Source organism: Pygocentrus nattereri, chromosome 18 (assembly GCF_015220715.1).
Source record: "Pygocentrus nattereri isolate fPygNat1 chromosome 18, fPygNat1.pri, whole genome shotgun sequence".
Classification (NCBI taxonomy): domain Eukaryota; kingdom Metazoa; phylum Chordata; class Actinopteri; order Characiformes; family Serrasalmidae; genus Pygocentrus; species Pygocentrus nattereri.
The window spans coordinates 38,570,703-38,598,658 of NC_051228.1; the positions used below are offsets into that span (position 1 = coordinate 38,570,703).

A 27,956-nucleotide genomic window follows, 5' to 3' on the forward strand; every position below is an offset into this window, starting at 1 on the left:
AAATCGCCCGTCGGTCAGATGTGATCTTAACAGTGTCCGTTTTCTATTTGTGGCAAAGTAAAAACGTTCAAAGGGCTTGAGCGTCTCCTACGGCTGTCAAAGTCGTTGCTTAGCAACAGCGTCTCATTGAAGTGACAGTGCTTGTGAAAAACCTGTGATGCTCTGGTGAAATAACAGCACAGTTAGACGCCTCTCAACCAATCAGCTCGCGTGGCCAGAACTAATGCAATACTGAACAGCCTGAGTATGTATTAGAATATTACAGATGGCTGTAGATATCAAAATTTGCTATATGTTACTTTAAAAAAACAAACAGGAATGTTAAATTTTTTATCACAATATATATTGAAATATATTTAACTTTACAATATATTTTTCTATATTTGGATATTATTCCTTTAAAAATTGTGAAGATCCTCTAACAACAGAAATGCCCTGTGATTGACTGGCAGCCTGTCCACTGAGCGCTGGGATCCAGCACTCCCCGCAAAAAACAGGAGGATAAGCGGCTTAGTTGACGAGTGACTGAGTAATTAAATGGTTAAAATGCACTTTTCTACTCTGAATATCTCGTGGCCCGGGAGCAGGGGTGTACTCTAGCTGCTGTACACGTCACAGTACAGAATGGCAGTGCTCACTATTCTGTGCAGCCAGAGTAGAGTGGAGGCAGCGGTGGAGTAGAGGGCGGTGTAGTGATGTGGTGGGGTTCCGTCCTCCTCCCATGTCTCATAATGCTCTGCATAAAAGGCGGCACGCTTCGGATTCAGGGCTCCGATCGGCTGAAGGAAAGAAAAAGTAGGAAGACTTCATGACAAATCTCGTTTTTTAAGAAACTGGTTTTGCTGAGGATCTTGTGCTGATGTGTGTTGAAAACATTACATGAGGGCGGTCAGAATGTACCTTTGACAGGTCCCTGAAGTTGCCGGGCAAAGTGAGGTCCAGCTCCTCAGACTCATAGTTGGTGAGGACCCAGGGGAAGACCGGGTACTGGTTCAGATCATTATACGTTCTCCCTGGACACAAACGTACAACATGCGTGAAAACCTTCGCATGAACTATCTCTATAACGACGAACTGGACGGGCTGACCAACGTCACTGCTGTAAGTGGCAGACAGAGTAATACTTTCTGTGATATGGTTGGTGGGTCAGTCTCAGCTCTGCAGTAACACTGCTGTGGTGCTGGTGTGAGTGGATCAGACGCAGCAGTGCTGCTCTGTTGGAGTTTTCTGTTCGAACTGCAGCTCACGCAACGTCACTCGACAGCTGAGAGGAAAGCGCCCACCACCAGTTCTGTTACGTCATCGAACAGATGACTGCGCTGACCAGAATAGAGTGAGGTGATTGGTGGGGGTGGAAGGGGTAGAAGGGGTAGGGGGCATCCTACCCACCCAGAGAGCGAGGCCAATTATGCTTTCTAAGACTCCCGGCCACGGATGCCTGTGGCATCACCAGGGATTGAACTCGCAATCTCCCGATCGCCAGTCGTGCCAGTCGGGAGCCCCAGAAACACATCATTGATATTTTGTCCACATCATGGTGTGCATTCTTACCTGCAATGGTGTTGAGGAACATGAGGTACTCAAAGTTGGAAATCTCTCGCCTCTGCCAGCGCTGGGTCATGTTGGAGGACTTAAAGAGCTGCCGAGGAGTGGCCAGAGAGATCCGCCTGCAAGCAGGGCAAATGTGTCATAAAACGGTCAATCTTAATAATCTGCACGAACGAAGGGAAACTTGCTCTCAAATCATCGCTTATAGTTTGAGACGCATGATGAATACGTGTGACCATGTCCTACCTTGCTTGAGGGAGGCCATAGCTGGTGCCGACCCCAACTCGGGGTAAACTGTACACCACCTTTTTGACTGTAGCCTGGTCCGGGAAGTTGAACATGACCGATGCTATGGGGAAAGAGGACGGTCAGTTTGTTAGAATGGGTTAGTCATGGACAGCACGACTGTAATACTGAACTATATTCACACTGAGGTCATTAAAACGTTCAGGTCTTACTTCTGTTGGCCATGAAGACCTCTAGGCCGGTGTTTTGCAGCAGATAACGCCTGGCGAACACGGCTCTGATCTCACTAAACATCCACTTCCCATGGAGACCCTCAGAGTACGCCAACACCTGAAACACAAACACACAACAAAAATAAAATATAAAATATATAATGTGCTATAACTTCTTTCCAAAATACAAAATTCAGCAAATAAACATTAATTGTGTATTAAATGTGCTGATATCTGCAAATGATATTTTCCCTTTTAGGCCAAAGGGACATTCACTGCATACAACTGTACATTCAGCCTTGGGCATATACAGTATACTAAATATTATGTGCGCCCTTATTCCTGTCGCTTGTTACGTTGGAGGATGTGTGCACTTTTACTTGTGTTGTGCTGAAATACTGTAATATGCACAGCTCAAGAATTTCAATACAAGAAGTACACACTGTGTTGCAGGGCTGTCAGCTGGGCTCAGAGATCAATCTGATTTTCTCCTTGTCTGTCAAATATTTAAAAACGTTATAACTCTAAATGCATCGTTTTTAAAGGTGCTGGGAAATGAGCAGAATGACTGTAAAAGCCATTACACACTGGAATTTCAGCATTTCCATCTACAGCACTGTGCGAAAGTCTTGGCACCCAAGACACGTTTTCAAAATCTATTAATTTGTGTAGTTTGTGTTTATTTGCTGAGAAAAGCGTTAATATTTGAATAAACTAAATGTACAGAATATTAATAATGATGACTTTCCAAGCCGCTCCTCGAGGAAGTCCAGTATTATATGTAGTTATAAAGCAGCCCCTGGTTTGACCAATCAGTGCTCAGTAAATTGAGCTCATGATGTCATTGATGATATTAACGAGTCTCTGTGGCGGCTGTGAAGGTGTCCAGGAAAAATATGGACCCGAGAAATTCTTGTTCTTTTTCATTGTTTTCTATTTATTTGAATTATGAATACGACTTTATTCTAATGTATATTGTGATAAACTCACTGATGAGGTCATTTGGTTAAAAACGTGCATAGATGCCTAAAACCTTCACACAGTACTGTATATATATATATATATATATATATATATATATATATATATATATATATATATATATATATATATATATATAATCGTCTATATAAAGGGTATATTAATTATACTTGCTTACATTCTTTTTAAAAACATTTTTAAAGTTATCTATGTCGGGATTTGATCTCCACTTTGGAAATATGATGAATTATGGATATTATATTATCCATAATTAGATTTTATTATGACTTAATTCATGATATTCCACAACTTTTAGTCATTTTAGAATGTTCTACAGCTTTGGTCATCATTCTGGACACATCTAACCTTTCTTCATGTTTATTTACAGCTTCCCAGGCCCTAAAAGTACTGTGAAGTTTCATATACAGCGCAGCGGGTGGCGCTGTCGCCTCACTGCAAGAAGGGCCTGGGTTCGATTCCCCAGCCGGGCGACCAGGGTTCTCTCTGTGTGGAGGTTTCACCATGTCTGTGGTGATTTCCTCACACAGTCCAAAGACATGCGGTCAGGCCAACTGGACACACTAAACTGCCCCTTGGTGTGAGTGTGGGTGTGAATGTACATGTCTGTCTGCCCTGTCCAGGGTGCAACAAGTGGCTTCACAAGGTGAGGCAAAGAAAGCGGAGCTTCACCAAGTTGGTGAACTAGTAGCTCACATCACTTCCTTATATGTGCATCAACATTAAGCGATTTTTAGCTTACGGCACCTCAAAAGTTCCACATTTGGGACGAAGGCTTGTCAGAAAAAGTCCATTTAGTTGCCTCATACAAGAATGTGTTTACTGTATTTACTGTTACAGTTAAAAGCAGCCACAGCGCTTGTTCAGAGTGCCTTAAGAGCTCTAGGCTCTTTGTAAATATTCCCATACATTCAAATACATAAATGAGTAAAAAGAGACTTCTGTTTATTTATGGTCAACAGAGGCGTGTTCTTCCATATGTCTGGTATCAGTCTTTGAGAGTGTTACGAATATCTTGAAACACACTAGGAATTTGGAAGCCTTACATTCATATATATATATATATATATATATATATATATATATATATATATATATATATATATATATATATATATAGCGCTGCTGCTGGAAGAAAACCTCGTATCTCCAATATGGTCACTTCACAGCAGGAGGAAAAAACCCACTTTACTTTTAATGCAAGTCAATGGAACCAAACATTTTGGGCCAATTATTTTGGTCCACTCATCATGAAATTTGCACACAATGTAAATTTTCAAATTATGCAAAAAACTAAAAAAATTACAAACATGGAGATACGAGGTTTTCTTTCCACAACAGCGATGTATATGTATAGCTGCATATCGCTGCTGTGGGAAGAAAACCTCACATGTCCATTTTTTGTCGTTTTTCAGTTTTTGACATAATGTGAAAATGCCTATTGCCCTTTACATTGTGTGTTAATCTCATGATGAACTGACCGAAATAAATGGTGCAAAATGACTTGGAAAAAATTCTGGTTCCATTGACTTACATTAAAAGTAAAGTGGGTTTTTTCCTCCTCCTGTAAAGTCGCCATATTGGGGATTTTCTTCAGACAACAGGGACATAAACATTACATATGATAAAACCTGAGTACGTGGAGGAGAGCCACTCACTTTTGCGTCGATCTTCTTGAACGCAGGATCATCTTCATCCACCTCAAAATAAATCTCAGTGGTGGTGATGGAGAGCGTTCCCCTGGCAACGATCACAGGCGCCACCAGCTGGGCCGGTGTGCTCAGAACTACGGGACCTGAGAGAGACCAGGCCATTTATCATGATGCTACAAATCTTCTCTACAGCGCTCAGAACGAGTGATGTTACAATGATTCCAACTACGTCAGTAAAGTGATTGGGTTTCCTAATCAAACACGATTGTTAATCACACAGCACGTTTCAAAGAAACATCAAGAAACAGGTCATTTATTTGATCAAATAAAGATCAAATGAGCAGAGTGTGTTATACACAGTCAGTCGCTGAATAGGGTGGATGAGTCTGGCTGCTGTGCAGCCGATAATTAGTTCATTTAGTGAATCAGCTTTTGAGTGGCGAGCGTCTCGTCAGCAGCAGCTGTGGAGCTGTGGAGGAAGCCTTTCTACACTCTAGTGCAGACTCGAGAGTTTTCCACCCAAAAAGCTTCTCGCTTCTTGTGCTTGTTAGAGTGCCCACGAATTTTAGGAGGAAACTTGCCTCTGGAGGTAAATACTCTGGGTCGAAAAGCCACTAGAAATAAAGTACATTTACAAACATTAACACCAACAACACAACACAAAAACTGCATCATAACTTCCAACACTCATCTACATCTATACAAGGTGCTCCCAATGCCAGTCCAGGAGATCGCATGCCCTGCACATTTGTGCTGTCCCTTATCTAGCACCAGAGGGGAACCCTCAGGGCCTTCCAGGCTTTCAGAGAAGGCCTAATAATTCTGGAAACTGAAAAATGTAGGTGGGTTATACAACTGATATTGGTTGTATTGGAACTCAAGTATCACAGTTAAATTTTTAAGTTTTAATTGGAAACAAAAGCGTTAAGTTCTTGAAATGCCCAGCAGAGAAATGGCAAATCAATCGGAATCGGGAATTGTTTGTTCTGCGTGGATTCTAGGTAGCTGACCAAGCTCTTCTATTGGTCAGGACATCGAAGGCGTGACCTGTTGGATTAACCATCAGCATAATCACGGCGTGACAGCAGTCAAACAAGACTGTTTTGATTTGGTGAGACCAATTTCGTGAGGAAAAAAAGAGTAGTCTGGGAATTCTGGGAGTCCTGGATACATCAGTGACTGAATACGAGTGGCAGCCTAGTGGAAAACAGCAGCAACAGCTCGATTCCAGCACCCTCTACTGAAAGTGTCCCAGTGAAACAACTGCAGGGTACAATATAAAGGCTTAAATTGTCTGGCCCAAAAAAAGCTCATGGGACCCCCAGCTGAAGTCAGCATCATCATGGAGGAGGTTTTTCCTGTCTGTCTGTTTTAGTTCTCTGTCTGTCTAACTTACATATCAGCTGCAACCCAACTAGTGGCTGCTTGGGTGGCACGTTGGGCCCTCCAATGAGATGTTCACTGCTACTCCCTCATCACCCAATCGAAATCGCGGCTGAGTGAATGGGGGCGGGCGTTTGAAGATAAAAGGCTGACCCAGCAACATGACGGGACGAGAGCCCTGTGTGTCTGTGACGTCTTCAGCTTGCTGGTAGTTTGACTTATGATGTCATTAAAATTGCAGCCCGTTAGTTTTAGCTGTGCCTCGGCCTCACTGTGTCTCACTCGCTCACTCTGTGTCTCTCTAGCGCGATGAGTGGACAGGAAGCTTGGCTGCGCCTTTAAATCTAACACTCTAGGTTAAGGGCGAGTGCCACGTACTGTACTTGGTGCAGGTTAGAGGTTATTATTATTTTCGTTGCTTTGGCAACGTCCACAGTCCACCACTGCAGCGAGCTTCACAGACAATATTACTCTCAGCCTGGTCAGCAGTGAAAGCCACTTTAGCTTCATAGATTAATCCTGTTAGTTGGATACCAGTTCATCTTGTTGATTTTGTCTAGTTGTTTTCAGTCGTGGACAGTAACTGAGTAACTGAGTAACTGAGTAAATGTAATTAGTTTCTGTACTTTAGTATTTTTGGTGTATCTGTACTGAAGTTTCTCCGTTCTGGGCGACTTTTTCCTTTCACTCCACCACATTTCAGAGTCTAATATCTGACTTTCTCCTCCTACATTTTGAGAAATCTGTCGTTCCTTTTGGTTTCTGTGTGTATAAAAACGTAACATGTCAAAACGAAAGAAGCGCAAAGCCAGAGCACCAATCAGGGCCCAGCGGTCACTTTGTTTAGAGCTGGTTTTGACCTGTTGGTCATACCGACCCAGTGCAGCACGCGGTTCAACGTCAGCGCAGCAGCGTAAAACTTTGGGAGAGTCTGTTCAACATAAATGATGAACTAACCTAACTTTGTGTAAATAGAGCTCAATATAGAAATATGTCCACATATGCAGTCGAGACTGACGCGGCTTTTTTCTGAATTTCTACAAACACCATTTCATTTTATAGTAAATGAGTTTGGGCTGGTTTATGTTTATGAACAGACGCCTACAGATCAACATAGTAAAGGAGCTCATCTGTGATCCTGAGTTTAAAGCCAGTTTTTATTCAACTTAAACTTGGAACTAAGTTGTAAATAAATCTGAAACTGAAACTTTGCTTGTGTGTAAAAAGTGATTTCAGAGCCACTCGGTTCTCCCTGATGGAAACTGTTTACCTTCAGTGTTTTGTGCTTCTGATCATTTTAATAGACGTCAGCGTCACTAATTAATGACGTTCTATTAAAAGACTGGTTTACCAAGAGAGACGCTGGAGGACTTTCACCTGAAATGAGTTCATGAAGCCAGTCTGGTTATAAAAATGATAACAGGACATCAGAGCCAGAATTCCTCTTTTAGTACTTTTACTTTATACTTAAGTACATTTGAAGGGAAATACTTTAGTACTTTTACTCAAGTGGAGGTCTAAAGGGAGGAACTTCTACTTTTACTGGAGGAATATTTTACCCTGGGGGTCTCGACTTTAACTCAAATACATGGTTTGTGTACTTCGTCCAGCTCTGGTTGGATGTCTTATTGTGAGCTGTCTTATGTCTTTGTTCCATTTCACTACCAAACCTGTAAAGGTGGATGTTTACACGTTTACTATTAAACATTAAAGCTTTGTCTAAATGCGATACTCCCGTTGTCCCCCTTTGACCCCTCATCACATACTCCAACTTTATAGGAGAAGCAAAAAACATGCTTTACTTTTAATGGAAGTCAATGGAACCAGAATTTTCTCCAAGTCATTCTAGGTCATTTCTTTTGGTCCAGTCGTCATGAAATGTACACACAATGTAAAGGCCTACAAGCATCTTCAATCTATGCCAAAAGCTGAAAAATGACAAAAATTGAGATACAAGGCTTTGTTCCAACAGTAGCGATATACTTGTGGCTTGTACTTGTAATTATAATAAATATATAAAATATAATTGCATAAACTAAAATGTGGTCTATAAGTACATAACTAGTACCTATAAGATCACTTATAGTTTGTGTTTCACAGTATAGTTAAAGTACAAAATAAAACAGACATGTAAACTTGCTTTGTTCTCAAAGTTGAGTACTTTTAAACCTAAGGAATACTTTTATAAACTCAACATGGGTCAATTTAGTCCAAAAAAGTATTGAAATAGTAACTTAAGTATTTTACTAGAACATTGATATATGTATACTTACTATATAAAGTATACTTAGGAAATATATTTAACCTTTACTTAGGTTTACTAAATAAAATGAACTTTTTAAATACTTTTTTTGGAAGGTTAATGCTTTTACCATGTTTTGACAATGAAGGTCTCGCTCTGTCAACATTCAGCACTTCTAGCACAACCGATTCAACTCATTAACTAATTTTGCCAGTTCTTCTTGAGACACGGACGTCTGAAGCTTGGAAAAGACATTCACCATATCACTGTTGTTGGAAGAAAACCTCGTAACTCTACTTTTGATGTTTTTCAGTTATTGACATTATTTAAAAGTACCTGTTGCTCTTTACATTGGATGTAAATCTCATGACGAATGGACTAAAAGAAATGACCTAAAATGACTTGGAAAAAAGTCTGGTTCCACTGACTTGCATTAAAAGGAAAGTGGGTTTTTTCACTATAGTTTATCTTGGATGTAGTAGTTTTACAGTGACTCTTTCAGTAAAAAGCCCTGGACAGAACTGCTGCTGTTGGCCCTTTTTAACAACTGACTGAAACCTGGTTAGACTGTTTATTCTCATTAGATTCTCCACTGTAAATCAAAACGTGACTCAATGTATCTTCCCTGTTACTCTCTGATGCATTAGGCCTTCTGTTCAGCTCCTGAAGGCCTAAGCAATAGTAGAGCTTTATCTACCTAAACACTATAGGAAAAAAACAGTTTCAAGACTTCAACCATTTCGTTTCCAACCAAAACCTAGAGAAATAATATCAGTGCTACAGAACCTGCTGAGTTTAAACACAACATGACTGGTATATGATCTAAAACATGTCTTTCCCTGCTGGTCCCCCTCTGCTCCTCATATGCTGGGTCAGGTGTGGTAGAGCAGGGAAAAGCCAAAAGTGTGCAGCTGACATTGGGAGCTATTGTTCCACACTGTAGTGGAAACGGTGGTGATGGGGCACAAATACTCTGATATGCTGCTCTGGGATCAGCCTTACGGTTTCTCTTTAAGCAGAACTCAGAAGTGGAGTCAAGTCCTACATCAGTGCATTCCTTTCCCCAGACTAGGTGAGGTACCTGCAAGATTGTCGAGCTCCTTCTCCTGCAGCAGACTGACTGCATCATCATCTCCCTCCAGCATCAGCTCGGTCTCTGGGTTCTGACTGACCACTGACTGGCTCCGGAACGTCTTCTTCGACTTCTTGTTCTCCTCTTCCTCAGGAGCTGCGGATGCAGTAAAGAATTGCTTCCAGTTCATGTCAAAATCATCAGCGCAACATCTGTGCAAGTCTGAAATACAGCAGTATTATTATATTTTGTAACTTGTTGTTTACACTGAGGCAAATATCTGGATAGTGCTTTAGACGAGAAGGTGGAGAAGGTTGCACTACCGAGCTGGACGGTGCTGTTATAGCCATTTGAAACTAGACTTTCTATTCTATTACTAGAATGTAATAACAGTAGAAACAGCTCGTTCTCCAGCTGCCAGCGTTTCAGCTTTTAAACCAGCTAAAGTGACTGCAGGGAAAAAAGTCCAGAAATACCATCAACACATCAAAATACTAATCCAGTTCACATCCTGGACCACGGAGGACCAGCGCGTCGTCTTCTCACAGGGTACAGCCAAAAACAGCTAAACAAAAGGTGCTTATAGAGTAAAAAACGTAAAGAAGCAGAAACTCCGCCTGCAATCAGACACAACTCGAACTCAACCACGAAACCCACAGCTGTGTTATTTCACTCGCTACTGCGTCGCTGCAAGACTACCACAGCGTTTTAGGGACACTTAATAAAAATAAAAACAGTAGATTTCGAGAATAAACTCGCAATATTTTGAGAAAAAAGGTGTAATGTTTTTTTTAAAAATCGTAATATTCTGAGAAAAAAAATTATATTTCAAGAAAAAAAAAGTCATAGAATTACAACATTAAAGCAGCATTAACACCAGGAGAGGTCAGTATTGTGGCCAAAGCCTGTGTGAAGTGAAGCAGCACCTCCTGGTGTTAAATGAGGGGCGTTGAGTTGGTGGAGCTGCACTTTCATATCGATTCCCCCATAAAGAAACACTCAGCCTCCCCGTCTCTCCTGCTCATCAGCACCAGCCTGGTATCAGTATAAGAACCGGCTGAGCAGGGACCTGTTTATCTAGAATAAAGAGCCGGACGGACTCGGAGGAAACGGCGTTTATCTAGAATAAAGAGCCGGACGGACTCGGAGGAAACCGTCTGCGCTGTTGAAGGAGAACCTCAGGCAGGGTGGTCTACACGGCTACCGGGGGCTTCATCTCCCCCCATTCAAAGAGGGCATGAAGTTTCACAGACGGTGAGGATGAACATCAAAATGATCCACAGAGAGACGGGAGTGAGTGGAGCTCCGGCACCAGGACACCAGCCGAGACCCCAACGCGTTACAGCAGCCCCCCTACAGATAGACCCCCAACAGTTGGACCCCTACAGTACAGCAGCCCACTTTATCCTCCAAATATTACGCCCCTTTTTCTAGAAATATTATGAAGTTTTCCTCAAAGTCTACCGTTTTTATTTTTATTAACAGTGGCCCTAAAACGCCGTCGTATAAGACCCATGATGTGTGTCAATGAACGCTTCTGTTTTCTGTCATCACTGTTTTATCTGGTATCAGTGGAGTTGAGGGTGTATGGAGGGCTATACAGTCACCTGCTGCTTGCCTCCGTGGGCGCTTGTGCATGTGTGTTTCAGCAATGGGCATCAGTCGGTCAGTCGGTGACACGGTAAGAGACATCAGCAACAATTTGACTTTGTTTTATCATTTTTTTTTACCAGCGTTCAGTAAAGCTCATCACATCTCACAACAGGTGCTTGGAAACTTTTTGGCATTTGTGAGCAGAGCACCGACAGCTCAACCGCCAATGAAGGTGACGTGTGTTCGTATTTGGCAGCTGAGCTGTGGTTCTATAACATTTATTGTCAGCTGTGCTGAACACAATTATCAGGGCATAAACAATATACTGTCCGGGTGGTTTCCACTGCTTTAATAGTAGATCTAGTTTTAAAGCTAAACTAAGCCACTGACCGTAATCCTCCAGAGACTTGAGCGACACATCCGAGTGCGTGGAGCCAAAAGCGTTGCGTACAAATCTCCGCCTCCTGCGCAGGTCGTCCTCCCAGTAGTCCAAGCGCCAGAAATCATGCAGCTGGCTGTGAAGGAGGAGCAGAGGAGCGGGCACAGGTTACAGGAGGACACTTTCTTAAAATAGAATTTAATAATCTTTCACCCTCAAGTGAGCTGTAATCACTTTCTTCATAAGTGTCGTGTTTTATTCCGATCCATGTGATTTCATCACTGATATTCCCGGTTTACCAGTACGATGGACACACAGGCTCATACCCACATGCTGACGGACATTATGAAGGCTTTAATATCCTTCCCTTCATTTTACAGTAAATTAAAGCAGCTCCAGAAGCGGAGTCACGTCGTCTCTCAGTACTGCTTCACAGGCTTTTAACGGCGGTGTTCGCGTCTACCTCTGTGACATTGTGCCCCACGCTCCATGTTTATTGGTCAGGATGTTGAGGATCTTCTGCTTCAGCTGGTTGGCGGTCACATGGTCTCTGTGCTTGGCCGCACTGATCAGGTGATCGCACATCTTTTCTTCCTCTCTCCGATCCGCAGCATACTGAGCGCAGTTCGACTGAGGAGGGCAGAGCGGGATCAGAACAGAGTCAGTACAGCTGTGGACATCACTGATAACAACAAAATCATAGAAATCGATTCAAACTTGACTGCGTTTGAGTTTGTGGGTAGAAGAATATAAACTGAATAACTATTGCTGCCACTAATCTGGCATATTTTGCAGATTTTGTGCCTGGTTTGTGTTTATTTGCTGAGTTTAGCGTACTGGAAAATTAAATTCTATTAAAAGCACCATACCGTTTGCACTGGCCCCAATTTGTGTCCCCCAATATGTTACATTATGCACAAGAAAGCATTAAAATGTGCTGAAGTGCTTTCTAATGTTTACTTTATTTACTTAACTGTTATTCATTAATGTAAATAATTACATAATGTACAGAAACATGTTGCTGCTGTCGGAAATGTTGATTTTACAGGAGAAGCAAAAAACCTACACTACTTTCAATGCAAGTCAATGGAACCAGAATTTTTACCAAGCAATTTTTGGCCGTTTATTTTGGTCCATCCTTCATGAAATGTACACACAATATAAAGGCCAACATGCTTTTTCAAATTATGTTAAACACTAAAAATCGGCAGAAATGGAAACAGAAATGTTCCGACAGCAGCGATTTGTAAACTTACGTAAAAACAGTCACAAATATAAAAATCAGGAGCTGGAAAAGATGTGTGTGATACATAAACGTGACAGACAGAGTCAGAGAGACTGACAGACACATTTAGTGCCCGTATAGACACAGACGCCTCTGCTGACCTCGAACTCGGCATGTTTGTGGACGTCCTCGGCTCTCTGTCTGTTCAGGATAAACTCCGCCTCGTTGGCTACTCGAACAATGTGGTCCTTCATGGCGTGGCACAAAAGCCTGAAACACACACACACACACACACACACACACACACACACACACACACACACACACACACACACACACACACACACGCTGCGGTTGGACAGTCGGAAACAGGACAGCACGTTTCCTAAAAAATCTCAAGAAATGTTTCAGCGCTGCATGTAATCTTTAAAAATGGTCAACAATAAATAATAATCAATGACTATGAAGTCACAGTCTGTGCGCCCGCCACTCCCAGGCATTTACAACCACACGCAGAAGTTCAGGCACCCCTGGTCAGATGGCATGTTTTGTTGATATAATTGATGAAGCTAAAATAACAGTACCTACAGAAACACACATTTATATATATTTTACTCAAGTAAAAGTACTAAAGTATTTCCCTTCAAATGTACTTAAGTATAAAGTAAAAGTACTAAAAGAGGAATTCTGGCTCTGATGTCCTGTTATCATTTTTATAACCAGACTGGCTTCATGAACTCATTTCAGGTGAAAGTCCTCCAGCGTCTCTCTTGGTAAACCAGTCTTTTAATAGAACGTCATTAATTAGTGACGCTGACGTCTATTAAAATGATCAGAAGCACAAAACACTGAAGGTAAACAGTTTCCATCAGGGAGAACCGAGTGGCTCTGAAATCACTTTTTACACACAAGCAAAGTTTCAGTTTCAGATTTATTTACAACTTAGTTCCAAGTTTAAGTTGAATAAAAACTGGCTTTAAACTCAGGATCACAGATGAGCTCCTTTACTATGTTGATCTGTAGGCGTCTGTTCATAAACATAAACCAGCCCAAACTCATTTACTATAAAATGAAATGGTGTTTGTAGAAATTCAGAAAAAAGCCGCGTCAGTCTCGACTGCATATGTGGACATATTTCTATATTGAGCTCTATTTACACAAAGTTAGGTTAGTTCATCATTTATGTTGAACAGACTCTCCCAAAGTTTTACGCTGCTGCGCTGACGTTGAACCGCGTGCTGCACTGGGTCGGTATGACCAACAGGTCAAAACCAGCTCTAAACAAAGTGACCGCTGGGCCCTGATTGGTGCTCTGGCTTTGCGCTTCTTTCGTTTTGACATGTTACGTTTTTATACACACAGAAACCAAAAGGAACGACAGATTTCTCAAAATGTAGGAGGAAAAAGTCGGATATTAGACTCTGAAATGTAGTGGAGTGAAAGGAAATATATTTGACTGTGAATATCTGACTTGATGTTTTTGGCTGGTGCACCAGCCTGTTCCATTCACTGCTGTGTGGACACCTGATCGACAGTGGGCCTGTGGTCAGATGCTGACCAAAGATAAATGGAAATAGGCTAAAAATTGATGAGCGCCTAACAGAGTGCATGAATGCTGAGTGTATATATTTCTACATGAGTCACAAACACTGTAAGTTCTTACCTGCCCTCGTTAATGAGCTCAATGAAGGCAAGTCCTGCGTTCTTCTGAATGGAGTTCTGCCACTCCTGAGAGACCAAACAGACAAAGAAATGCATCTTGAAATGAACCTCTTAAACGCACTTCATGTTCTCCATAACGTTCATACTCCATAAGCTCCATTCAGAAGCTGGGCGTCGTGTGAGGCTGTAGCTCTTCTCTCCAGTCTAATAGACGGTGACGTCATTTTAAACCCTTATAATAAAAGAAGCTGAACTTTGTTTTTCTACTGAAAGTCGAGCCGTTTTTCCCCAAATCTGGGCTCTAAACTATAAACAGACGGCGTCTCTTCAGTGATCTGCTCTGGAAACATCACTTTTAGAGAACAACACAAAGAGCGGCGCAGATTTTTGGACTTTAGCAGTAAAGTGTGAGCGTGTAGTGAAATGTGGAGATCATAAAACACACGTTCTGATAATTTGAGGAGCTTTTACAATAAAATAATAAATAAATAAAATATCAATTGGCATTTATAATTAATTTGCCTCACGATTTGGTCACACAAATTCAGATGGACAAACCAAAATATACCCTGGAGAATAAGAAGTTAATGTCATCACATCCACATCTCACTTTCAACAGGAAATTCTCACAATTAAAATAAATAAATAAATAAAATCCGAATAAATAAAATATTACGATGTAAACAAAGTCATTCAGAGTGATGTGAAGTGCTCCACTCTAGAAAACCTGCTGGAACTGTTCACAGAGGCAGTGATAGGAACCAAACATCCGAAGTGTTTCCTGCCTCTAAAGGCTCCTCCTCCTGTTTTACAAAAGGTTTCAGCCTGAAACATGTTTTTAAATCACATTCATGGCAGAGAGGTGGTCGATGGCAAAGCAGTGCCCAAAGAAAATGAATTTTACCCAAACTTTAGCCTCTAAAGGGATAAAGACAGGTTTGAAAACGGTGAGGTTAAATAAATTCTGACTACTTTTGATAGACGAAATCATAGAAATGCCACAAGTAAACTTCACAGAATGAAATAAAAGACAATAAAAACACAGGATATGGGCTCTTTAACGGTTATAGCGTGTTAAACTATGGCCCAGTCTCACTTCACCCCTCGCCCCCACCACTGAGCCCTCAGCCCTCTGTTTTGCACGTTCACGTCTAGGGGTGGGGGGTCCTGATTCTCGTTGAGATAGAGGGGTGGGGTGAAGTGTTGGGGCTACATGACCCTCCAAACGCAGGTTTTTCAGAGACTCCAAACGAAAAGAAAGACTCTGTTAAAAGTTACGATAAACACCGTTTTATCTTAGTTTAATGTGGTTTCAGTGGATTTTGGTCGTTTTTCTTCATAACAAGCATAAAAAAAATCACTAACAGCATGCTGATGTCTCAATAGCAAGCTAGCTAATTTTCCCGTTCCACCTTAAATAGTCCAGCAGTTCTGATGCCTGAAGAGCCAGAATGTAACTGCTGCTCCATTTAAGGTGGAACGGGAAAATTCTCAAGAACCTGGAGAATCTCTGACTTCAGCTTCACATCACTGAAGAATTAGGGGGGGTGATAATAAATAACTGCCCCCCTCTTTGAAGGCGTATGATCCCTAAATGTAACTAAAGCCCAGCAGTGAGGAGCTGAACTTTCCCCTCCTCTGCTGTCCCTGCAGACGGGCAGGGTCGCCTACAGAGCGGCGCTAGTAGCTGTTAATGAAGTCATGCTCTTTTATTAGAGGGGCTCATTTCAGAGGGAAGATCTCAACCACTGCCCTGTAGCTCAGTAACAAGGGGGGACACTAGAAAACAAGGGGTAGGGGTAGGAAGAAGAACTGGGACTGGACCTATGTGTTCCGAAAGAGGAAGGACGGTTACATTTATGCTGGTTCTGCTTACACTTCAAAAACTAGAAAGGCAAAACATCTGCAGCTTGGATGCGGCTGCAGTAAGACCTCAGTTATGTGCTATAAGATAGCAGACGTATCAATAATCCATCCTACCGGCTGTTGGCCAGCTTCACATCAGAAGCGTGGGGGGTGGGGAGGTGGGGGCAGGATGCACTTAGCCTGAGCTGCTGATGGTTCTAGAAGGACGCATCAGAGGAAGCTCCAGTTACCACCCTCTTCCTGTAGATCAATATTTTAGGTTCGGTTTCGTCCCCTGAGCCTCTAATGGAGGACCAATGGAGCCAGCGTAACAGTATCTGAGCTGATGGGGGGATGAGGGCAGACAGAATGACGGGAAAACAAGGGAAGAGGGCGGGGAGAGGGCACCAAGGGTGGGATGCTCTAAACTTCTAGTACTGAGCCAACAGCAAAGACCAGACGTAGACAGCTAGGAGAACTGGAACGTAGAGGCTTATCTATGGTAGGATTATTCAAAGAGTAATTAAGCATTAGATTTTGTCCCATTCAGATCATCTGACGTTTAAGGTTTGATATCAGTAAAGAACTTTGGACAAACTGGAAGAACTTCTTTGGCTGCACAGCACATTATGGAGGGAAAGGGAATCTGTCTAAGGTAAGCAAAGATGTCATTTTTCAAAATAATATCTTCCAAAACAGCTACTTTACAGAAAAAGGCAAAAACATAACTTATGTTATATACACACACACACACACACACACACACACACACACCACCGCTATCCGAAGAAAATCTTGTCGTTTTCCAGTTTTTGACATATTTTGAAAATGCCTGTCGTCCTTTACATTGTGTGTAAATTTCATAATGAAAGAACTGAAAGGAAACGACCCAAAATGACTGAAATAATTCTGGTTCCATTGACTTCCATTAAAAGTGAGGTGGGTTTTCCTTCTCATGTAAAGTTACCATTTTGGAGATACAAGCTTTTCTTCTGACAACAATACACACACACACACACACACACACACACACACACACACACACACACACGTATGCGTCTCTCTGTATGTGTGTATATACACACCCAAATACAACTATTTCCATTTTTTTTGCAATTTCTATTACAAAAAACTGTTGTAGAAATACCTGTTTTTGATATGTCGTCAGTTTCATCCAATGAAAAACATGCATCTCCATTTTTTGCGAGTTTTTCTTTTATGCCGTGTGAAAATTTATGATGACTGGACCGACAGAAACGCTCCCAAACTGCTTAGGATAAAACCTCTTTCCATTAACTTCCATTAAAAGCGAAGAACATTTTGCACTCTATCATTATGAATATGCAAATTACTGTAATATGCTCACCTCTGGCAAACAGAATAACAAGTGTAGAATTAAACCAAGTGCTGATATTTAGACTCTCAGACTTGTCTAAAATGTAAGGATCACGTATGTTGAAGTATACAGTGAAAGTTTGATGACTCTATAAAATGGGCATTCATGTAGAGCTGGTTAAAAGCAGCAGGCATTAGAACCGGCGGTGACCAAATACAACAGGACCTGTAGAGGGGCGGGTCCATAACATCGTAGGGGTCGACCCACATGATTATCTCCCATATAAATAGAGATTTGTTGCCGTTTTCGACGTGTACAGCGCTACAACGCTGGAATACGGGATATCAGGTCTAATAAACTCTGGCCAATAATTCTGTCGCTGCTTTTTTCTTTATTCTTATTATTATAAAAAGTCTTCTGCGGGTGGTGGGAGGGCAGCCGTACTGGTCATGTGAGGGTCAAGACATCTCGGCGTCACAATGAAATGACGAATGGGTGGGGCTGTAATCTGGAGTGTGACTTTAGCAATATATTTACTCCTCGAGCTCAAGTTACAGATGATACGACATCATCAGATTGATTAGAGAACAAGGCCTGATCCTCCCCCCTCTCTCTGTGTGTAGGTGTCTTTAACTGGGGGAGTGTGCTCAGCTGTCTCACTGCTAAACATACATGTAAATACATCTCTGACACTGTATGAAGAAATTAGAACGATTACCAGAGAATCAGTAAAGAAAACCCTGGATAAGCTGCTGCTGTTAACGATTTGAATGGTAGAGGATCTTCTACATGGGCATCAGTGAATTTGTGAAGCTGTGAAGGTTCACTGCCTCGAGAGGTTGACACCTAATCCCATTCCCAGTAAATTTGTCTTCACTGATGACGCTCAGGCGCTTTGTAAAATTTGACCGTTGTGTGCAAAAGTTTAAGCACCCCCAGCCAACGACATTTTGTCGATCCAAGTCAGGGGTCGGCAACGCGAGCGTTGAGAAGAGCCGTTTTTGTCGAGTTCCAACAAAAATCTAACCACCTTGGGGGCCACAACATTTTAATGTCCATTTTATTGAAGTAACGTTTCTGCCCCTTGGCTGTAAATGTGTCTCAGTATGCGCCAACGTCCTGGTAAAGGCTAAAAATAATACAATATAAACGAAAGCGCCGACTGACTTCGCTCTGCTTTCAGCTTCAGCTCAGCTACAGCCGCTTTTCTCGCATCTCCAGCAGGAAACTTCTCCTCAAAAGTAGAACAGTTTCTTGTAAAACGTCTTTTTTCTAATCTGTCTAATTCTAGTCGCTTCTCATTCACCAGCCTCTTGTTCTTCAGAATCCAGCCAACTACGTAGCTGACTGTTGCAGCATTTAAGGTGGAACATGAAAATTCAAACAAGAAGCTGGCGAACGAGAAACGGACTTCAGCTTTGCGAATTTTTAGTTTTTAGATGACAGGTTCTCGTTGCAGATTAAACGTATCAGGAAACCAGCTGGAGTGACTATAAACACTAATCAGTCCATTAGTCTCCAAATTATCGATGTCCGTCTTAAATCTCTCTCTTTGCCGTTTCGTAGCTACTAGCTGGGCGAGACTGTTGTCTGTGTTGCTATGGTGACCAGCCGTCTGCGCTGATCTTCAGGGTTAAAGGGTGAATCAGCAGTTCTACATTAACTCCAGCGTTTAAGACCATTTACTGTTAAACTGTGTTGAAGGATCAGCAGAGCTTTATTTTACTGTAGAGGAGGTTTATTTTATTATTACCTGCTGATCTGATTCAGCTGTGGAGCCACGACAGGGCAGGAAAAGAGGCGCATGTTACCAATACCTGGTCTGAGTGAAGATAAGCCAACACATCCTCAATAGAGAAAACACACATCTGCTCAGTTTAACATATTGGAAAAAAGCCATACGGGGTGTATCGGTAGGCGTATTTGCCCCGAACCATCGCGGTGAACGTCGCGGTTGGGTACATGCAGCCGTAAGGAGCACATACGGTATGTGCAAAGACTGAAGAACGTAAAGCGGAGCAGGGAAGCTCGAGTTCCACTCAGAGACCTTGAGCTGTAAGCCGTTAGCAAGTCAGCATCTGCAACTAGTGCCGAATGATCTGCAGCCACATCCTAAATCCTGACCCCTGATCAACTGTGAGTTTGAGATGTCTGAACAGTGGAAGGCAGATAAACTGAGGAATTTATTTAAAAAAAACAAACAAAAAAAAAACATAGCTGGCACAGCGTAACGTTCTGACCACCTCCTCGTTTCTACACTCACTGTCCACTTTATCAGCTCCACTTACTGTATAGCTGGTCTCTGTAGTTCTACAGTTACAGACTGTAGTCCATCTGTTTCTCTGATACTCTGTTACCCTGTTCTTCAGTGGTCAGGACCCCCATGGACCCTCACAGAGCAGGTACTGTTTGGGTGGTGGGTCATTCTCAGCACTGCAGTAACACTGACGTGGTGGTGGTGTGTTAGTGTGTGTTGCGCTGGTCTGAGTGGATCAGAGTTTTTAAACACCTCAGTGTCGCTGCTGGACTGAGAATAGTCCACCAACCAATAATACCCAGCCAACAGCGTCCTGTGGGCAGCGTCCTGTGACCACTGATGAAGGACTAGAGGATGACCGACACAAACTGTGCAGCAGCAGATGAGCTGTCGTCTCTGACTTTACATCTACAAGATGGACCAACAAGGTAGGAGAGTCTAATAGAGTGGACAGTGAGTGGACAGTGTTTAAAAACTCCAGCAGCACTGCTGTGTCTGATCCACTCAGACCAGCACAACACACACTAACACACCACCACCACGTCAGTGTTACTGCAGTGCTGAGAATGACCCACCACCCAAATAGCACCTGCTCTGTGAGGGTCCATGGGGGTCCTGACCACTGAAGAACAGGGTAACAGAGTATCAGAGAAACAGACGGACTACAGTCTGTAACTGTAGAACTACAGAGTGCAGCTCTACAGTAAGTGGAGCTGATAAAGTGGACAGAGATGTGTAGAAACAAGGAGGTGGTCAGAATGTTACGCGTGATGTCCATCGTCACTGTCCAGGTCTTGTATCTCCAAAACGGAAGCTTCCTCAAATTTAATGTGCGTTAATTTAAGTTTTTATTCCAAGTTAAGCTGGAAAATCTCTACTGGTAATTTCATTATGAAAGTTAGGTGAGTCTGATATGACAGTCTGTATGTAGCGGAATGACTGAGTGACCGTCTCACCTGTGAACACAGAAGCATCACCAGCTCCACTACTGATGTGCTGGACTTCATACACACCAAACCTGCAGGGAACAGAGCCAAGAAGCATATTAACACACACACATACTTAACCAGCTACCGCACACACAGACATCAAGAAAACTACAGGTCTTCAGCATGCAGTACTACACTATATGGCCAAAAGTACGTGGACACTCCTAATTATTGAGTTCAGGTGTTTCAGCCACACGCATTGCTAACAGGTGCATACAATTAAGCACATAGCCAAGCAAGCCACACAAACACTGGCAGTAGACCAGGTCACACTGATGAGCTCAGTGGCTTTACATGTGGCACTGTCAGAGAATGGCATCTTTGCCATGAGTAAGTGAAACTCCCTCCTGCTTGATCTGCCTCGAGAACTTTTAAGTGCTATTATTTGAGAAATGGAAGCGTATAGGAGCAACAGCTCCGGCGTGGCGTAGAAGACCGGAGTGCGGAGGCCCATTTCTGAAGCACATAGCGCATAAAAGAAAAGAAATCAGCCGCCTCTGGAAGCAACATCAGCACAAGAACTGTGTGTTGGGAGCTTCATGAAATGGGTTTCCACGGCAGAGCAGCTACACATAAGCCTAAGATGCCAGGCGCCAGCTTGAGTGGGATGTGTGGACGTGTGTTCTCTGGAGTGATCAATCACGTTCCCTGAACGCTACCTACCAATACCACAATGCCAACAGTAACGTCTAAGGTCAGCCACTTAGTTCCAGTGAAGGGTAAAGTTAATGCTACTGCATACAAAGACAATATGGACATGTATTCGCCTCCAACTTTGTGGAAGTAGTTTGACGAAGGCCCTTTCCTATTCTAATCTGTGCTCCTGTGCACAAAGCTAGATCCATTAAGACTTGGTTTGATGTGTATGGTGTGGAGGAGCTCCAGTAGCCTGCAGGGCCCTGACCTCAACCCCTCTGAACACCTTTGGGATGAACTGGAACGTCGATTGTGAGACAGGCCTTGTTGTCCAAGATCAGTGTCTGACCTCACAAATGCTCTTTAGGCTGAACGGGCACAAATTCCCACAAGCACGCTCCACAGTCTTGTGGAAAGCCTTCCAGAAGAGCTGAATCTTATATGTAGCTCCATATCAACACCCAGGGCTTCGGTATGGGACGTCATGTAAGTGAGCTGGTCAGGTGTCCATATACTTTTGGCCACACAATCTATACATGGCATATATTGACATTGTGACATTGTACCAACATATCAGACAAACGGTTATGACAAGACATTCAAAACAAGACAGCCTGGAAAGAGACTGACCAACGGAGAGACGAGCGCAAAACAGCGAGAGATGGACAGAAAGATAAAAGGAAAAGAAAAAGGAGAGAGAAAATGGAAAAGAGAGGAAAAAAAACGACAGACTGAGACAAAAAGACAGTGGAAAGACAAGAAGCAGGTGGGATCTGTACACGAGCAAGATTTTAGTCCTCAGTTTCTTAGAGTCTCCACTCGTCATGGACTCTCAAAAGTTTGTGCACCCCCAGTCAAAGGGCTTGTTTTGTTTATTTTTTAAGTAAAAATAAAACGAGTACTGTTTATTTGCTGAAGTTAAAATATTGGAAGAAATAATTTATGTTCTATTTTTTTTCCAATATGCAAATTGCGCACAAATTGCAGGAAAATCCCCCACTACAGTGCGCTGTCTGCAGAGGAGGTGTTGATTTGTTTTCATTTAGAAAATAAACAAAGCATATTTTGACAAGGACGGTCCAAACATTGGCATATGACTATTTATTGAAGTCAGAAGTGCTGATCTAGAATCTTTCTGGGATGTCTCACCTGCACCTAGAGCTGGGCGATACGGCCAAAAATATTATCACGATAAACAAAATGTATATCGTCGATATCGATGCATATCACGATAAATGTCAAATCATTATTTCTTTCAAGTTTCAAGTTTGTGGTTTTAAACTGTCCTTTATGGTCAGAACACGACAAACACTCGTCAAACAGTGGAACATTCCACAAAACTGTCATGGGAGAGTGGGAAGAAGCGTCCGATTAGCTGTTTTCAAAAGCACGGATGCAGTTTTTGTGAAAATTTATTATTTTTATCTGTCTGGTGACGAGGCTCGGCTAAACAAGTGGCCAAAAACAGCGCTGAACTGTTTAGTTTCTCAACGTCAGCTTAGTACGAACAGCAAACATCAGCTGGCTCGGTACGCCAGTGACGGATCACCCCGCCTCACTGCCATCAGTCCTACAGCATCCATACCAGCGCACAGCACAGTATTCAGACAGCAGCTAGACTAGCAGACGGCTGGGTTTCTCCAGTCTACCATAGTAGTTTGAGGGGTGAACCGCATCAACACCAGACATCCCAGAGTCCGACTTTTAGCTACGTTTAAACCGACAGCGGTGCTTTTGTGTCATGTTTGATCTACAGCATCATCAGTTCTCTGTGCTCTGCGAGTGACGGAGCTGCTTCAAGTCAGCCAGCTGCTAAAACAGCTCGCCTGGGAAGACAGCGCTCTCCCGCTCTCCAAAGCCTCACAGCTTCCTCAGTTTACTCTCGTTTACATCAGGGCTGTAACTCACATGAACCACGTCTGTCTTTCACTTTCATTGCTTGTGAATGCACTAATACCAAACTATGACCGAGCGCTGTAACAGTGCTGTAGGTGTGAGGAGCAGACGTGATTTAACGCTGCTAAAGCTGTCAGGACGTTAGGAAAGAGGTGAGGTCACTGTAGGTCAGCACAGCCACACCACTGATCTCATCGCTCGCACTCGGTCACAGGAGAACAGATCTAAAGTATATTTTGCAACTCATTTTTTCACTCCGCACATCCCTCTCTCTTCACATTGAAAAACTCAGAAGTGCGCCCTCTCCTGGCAACAGCAGAGAATGGTCACCTTCCTTGCAGTAGAAAACGCCACCAGGGCTGCTGCTGAACATGGAAGTACGAGAACCATTTGAATGAATGAATGAAGCCTTTTATTGTTTTATTGATTTATTATTTATTTATTATTTTATTGTGGGGTTTTTTTTTGTCTCCTCCCTCACCCATTTTCCATTATTCCTGTCTTCCTGTCCTGTCTCCCCCCCCCCCCCGTCATATTGTATGTGCTCGGACGGGTTGATCAAAATTTCGCTGGTTACTTTGGTGACTATGTGACAATAACAGGCTTCAATCATTCATTCGACCATTTATCGATCCTTTCTTATCGCTCTATCGAGGAAAATATATATCGCGATAATTATCGTTTTATCGCCCAGCCCTAACAGCACCTATACCTAAAGTTACTGGACAAAGTCAGCTGGTTTTCGATAAAGTTTATTCAGAAAAAAGTGGTCATGTCACTTGCTTAAAAAACCACAGTCATTCTGCCCGTGTGCAGTGCAGTACAGAAAGGCTGGGGTCGATATGGCTTCTATTGCTTCACTGCACCATAAAAGGGGGAACTGATTGTTGCTCAGACTGAACTTTGAACGACGGTGTTCTTGTGTCTTGGCGAAGTGACAGGAAACTACAGCAGGCAAAATGGTTTGATGGGGGAACTGTATCAGTGAAATACCAGACAAGCTGTCGGTTTTATATACAGGGACTCTCAACCTTTCTAACAAGGGTGGCCAAACCGCCCACAGCGCTTCTGAGCGTTTTCCATATTTTGTCTCCAAATTGCAAAGAAACTTCATGGCCTCATTTGCTTGCTTCCACATGCAGACCACGCATTTTAGATTTGGGGTATTAACATCCTCAGAGGCCATGAATCCATATTTGATAAATATTTATTTGTTATCATATTTGCACATTCATTCTGCGTTTTATTCTTACTGGTATTCTGTCTCGATGGGGTTCTATTTCTTGGTTTGTGTTATCGGTTTATTTTCGACGTATAACAGTTAAAATAATTGAAAATAATTTCATTAGCATTTTAATAGTAAAGATTTACATACATATGTTACAATAACATGAACTAATATAACTTATTATTTAATAATATGGTTAATATTATTTCCGCAACACTATAACTGTTATGAATCAATGAGATCTAACTGTATTTAATTGTTCAGAGCACAGCATAAATGCCGGACTCTCACATTGACACAACCTAATTTAGCAAGTTATTAGTGCCCCTTTCTGCCAATGTGTCACTTAGCTTAGTCCTCACCAGTGTCCAGTGTTTTATCACTGGGATTTCCAGTGCTGTGGTGCCTGGATGATGGCTCAGAGTTACTGGTGTGCACCTGGAAGCCAGGCTGACCCAGAAACTTTAATTCCGGGATTTATAACAGCTTTATTACAGCTTATTACACATCGACCAATAGGTCACATACAGTCTGTGGGCAAGAGGTGGGGGTAAAAGCCCTCCTTGGGGTCTATCTGTGCTCGGCTTGGTGCGGTCTGGTGACAGGGACCACTGGTCTGAGAGATTTAGAGTTATGAAAACGACTCAAATCTATTCTCTAGGCCTCTTGAAAGGCCAAATCCCAATGAACCAACACCCCCAAATGCTTGGCTGTTGTGCCGCACCTGTTGGAATGCGGTTCATTTGGTTTTAATGGTTCTTTCTCAATTTTCTGAAGACACTGCAGTGTTGGTGTTTGTTGGGTTGGTCAGAAAGTGAGCATAGTGTCCTACATTTAACTGCTATAAGAATCCTGACCTCGTACCTGAATCCTCGGGGCCGTGTGTGTATGAGGCAGCCAGCGGTGCAGACACACACACACACACAGACACACATGGCAGACAGTGCGGGACTCCACAGAGAGACGCCAGCTAGAGAGAAAAGGAGCACAATACAGCACCTGTACCTTCAATCAGCAACTCCTGCCCATGGCTACCCAGAAGGGTCCTGGACAGGAACGGCGCAAAGTCCACAAAAATCTCTCTCAACAAGGGGGCCACCTTCTCCAGTGCCCGCTCCAACTTGGTGGTTATGCTGCGAGAAGAAAGAAAGGCAGAGGGAGAGAGAGAGAGAGAGAGAGAGAGAGAGAGAGAGAGAGAGAGAGAGAGAGAGAGAGAGAGAGAGAGAGATGTTAATAGAGCTCACAGACAGAAACAGAGAAGCTTCACATTAGGTTTGCAAAGAAATATGAGCTACGAACTACAGCACACCCACCCCGTCCAGCTCTAGTCGGTTAGTACGGAAGAGCTGATGGAGCACAGTGGTTTCCCATCCTGGTCCTGGAGAACTCATGCCTATAATCTTGGTGGTTTACCTGCTCCAACACGGCTGACCCAACTTATCAGCTCATTGTAGGAATGTTTCAGAGACTTTCCATGACTTCATGGACGAACATGAGGGAATGTCTTGCCAAGGACTCACAGCTCTTATGGGGTTTTATTCAGCTTTGAAAGCTGGATCAGCAAAGTAAACATAGAAGGAGTAAATAGTCCCAGTTACATTCACTTTTGTCGGTACCTATTCCTGTGAAAATCCACTCATATAGTTTACAAATTCATGGAAGTGTGCGGTAAAAACACAAACATTTCTCCCCAAATTTCGTGGTGTCCAATTCCACCCACTAGCTAGACTCCCCCAATCACACGATCCCACCAGCGCTAGCAGGGCAAGGCTTCCTCTGAGACCCGTCAAGCCGCCCCGCACCTTTTCAGACTGCCAGTAATGCAGCGTCTTTGGACAGCTGAACGCGCTCGGAGGAAAGCGCCAGCTGGCAGATCTGTTCCGTCAGATAACAGAGCTTTTCTGTTCTTTTACGGAGAAACACTTGACGAATATCGTTGCATTGGAATTGACAGTCTGGCATGTGGCAGATGGGGTTTAGGTAAAAAAAAACTTCTGGAATATCCCTTTGAATTTTGCTCATTTTTCAAAATCTGCACTGTTAAATGTGATTGATAGTGGTTTGATGTAAAATGCTCTGCTCCAGAGAAACTTAGTCAGAAAGTCCTTCACAGAAAACACCTGTAAAACTGAGGGCTTTACAAGACAAAGTAGCCCCCAGCAACACTACCCCACAACCACTTTCAACACTAAAACTCAGAAGACATGTAGGGACTTACTGCTTGTTGAAAAAATGTAATTGCTATATTTACATTGTGGATCCCAGGACCTCTGGTTTCCATCACCACCACTGTAAAGCCATATGCACCACTTCTCATCAGATAAATGGCAATGAATGACTTTACATCTCAACATCTCAACAACTGAATCATTGCTAATTCTCCTTCCTCCTCTTCTGGAGAACGATGCGTATTAGAGCAGGGAAACCGTCAAGGTGTTCAGAGCAGGGCTACTCCAGGACCAGGACTGGGAACCGCTGGTGAAGTGTTAATGCTGCTTACAAGCATCAGGATTCTTCCACAAGGGGGAGCCGTGGAAGAGCAAAGGCTTCACAAACACTGCTACAATAGCACCCCCACCCCTACAGGCTCAGCTAACCTACGCTGAGGATACAGCTACAGGCCAGAGGATGCATACAACACCAGACTCAGGGGTTATAAGGGCTGAATAAGGACAAGCAGAGGGGAGAGTCTGTAGCATCCAGGGCAGTGAAACCAGGCTTAGGCTACGAGCAGTTAATGTAGCTCATGGTTGCCACTGTTATAAAGCAGCAGGCGGTAAAAGGAGAGAAGGAAAAAATTCAGTCCCACTTTGGAGCATGGAAAGTCCGTTATTACTGAATCTGTGTGAATCAGTACATTTCCAGAGCTAAGACGAAGTGAATATGTGGGAATGTACTTTGTGTGGTGGTGTCCATGAAGTGGGACTGAATCAAGGATGAGTGAGGCAGGGGCAGCGCAGTATGGCACCTAAAGACCACCCTCACCAGCATCCACCTCCCTGACAGACAGGAGAGTCAGCAGAGAGACGTGTGTTTGGGGGTGGGGGTGGGGGGCGGGTGGGGTGTTCGTGGGATCTACACTTTCACTGGCCACTTTATTGGAAACATTCACCCTGTCAGTCCACTTTGCTTCATTCACGGTCAGTTTCTGACCACAGAGTCTCTTCTGAATGGCAAGTCACTCTTAATCCAGCAGTGACACAGAGTAAAAACACTCTGTCTGATCAACAGTGAAACTGACCAGCGATGACTGATGCATGACAACAAACACAGACCGCTCTATACTTTTGTACAGTATTGTGCAAAAGTCAGAGACCAACCATTTTTTAAAATTGGGTTTACTTGGATCAGAAAATGCAACCAATGTCATATTATACACACACACACACACACACACACACACACACATACACAAACACACTGATCAGCCATAATGTTAAGTCCACCTCCTCATTTCTACGCTCACTGTCCACTTTATCAGCTCCACTGACCGTATAGCTGCACTCTGTAGTTCTACAGTTACAGACTGTAGTCCATCTGTTTCTCTGATACTCTG

At 42.9% G+C, this 27,956-nt stretch overlaps 1 protein-coding gene across 16 annotated transcripts in view; it reads right to left on the reverse strand.

Annotated features, from left to right (window-relative positions):
- The window catches only part of nbeaa (neurobeachin a), a 280,982-nt gene that overhangs the window by 15,761 nt on the left and 237,265 nt on the right, over positions 1 to 27,956 (reverse strand). For 10 of the 16 annotated variants that reach the window (XM_037547319.1, XM_037547326.1, XM_037547322.1 and 7 more), the window contains 13 exons: positions 25,400 to 25,533; positions 20,608 to 20,669; positions 14,215 to 14,279; positions 12,713 to 12,821; positions 11,790 to 11,956; positions 11,338 to 11,462; positions 9,364 to 9,510; positions 4,664 to 4,800; positions 2,007 to 2,124; positions 1,795 to 1,897; positions 1,552 to 1,667; positions 901 to 1,013; positions 639 to 779 (listed from right to left, as the gene is read on the reverse strand). In XM_037547319.1, the coding sequence (XP_037403216.1) occupies positions 639 to 779; positions 901 to 1,013; positions 1,552 to 1,667; positions 1,795 to 1,897; positions 2,007 to 2,124; positions 4,664 to 4,800; positions 9,364 to 9,510; positions 11,338 to 11,462; positions 11,790 to 11,956; positions 12,713 to 12,821; positions 14,215 to 14,279; positions 20,608 to 20,669; positions 25,400 to 25,533 (1,537 nt within the window). The remainder of the gene's footprint in view (positions 1 to 638; positions 780 to 900; positions 1,014 to 1,551; positions 1,668 to 1,794; positions 1,898 to 2,006; positions 2,125 to 4,663; positions 4,801 to 9,363; positions 9,511 to 11,337; positions 11,463 to 11,789; positions 11,957 to 12,712; positions 12,822 to 14,214; positions 14,280 to 20,607; positions 20,670 to 25,399; positions 25,534 to 27,956) is intronic. The other 6 variants (XM_037547327.1, XM_037547329.1, XM_037547328.1 and 3 more) reach the window with 1 other exon arrangement.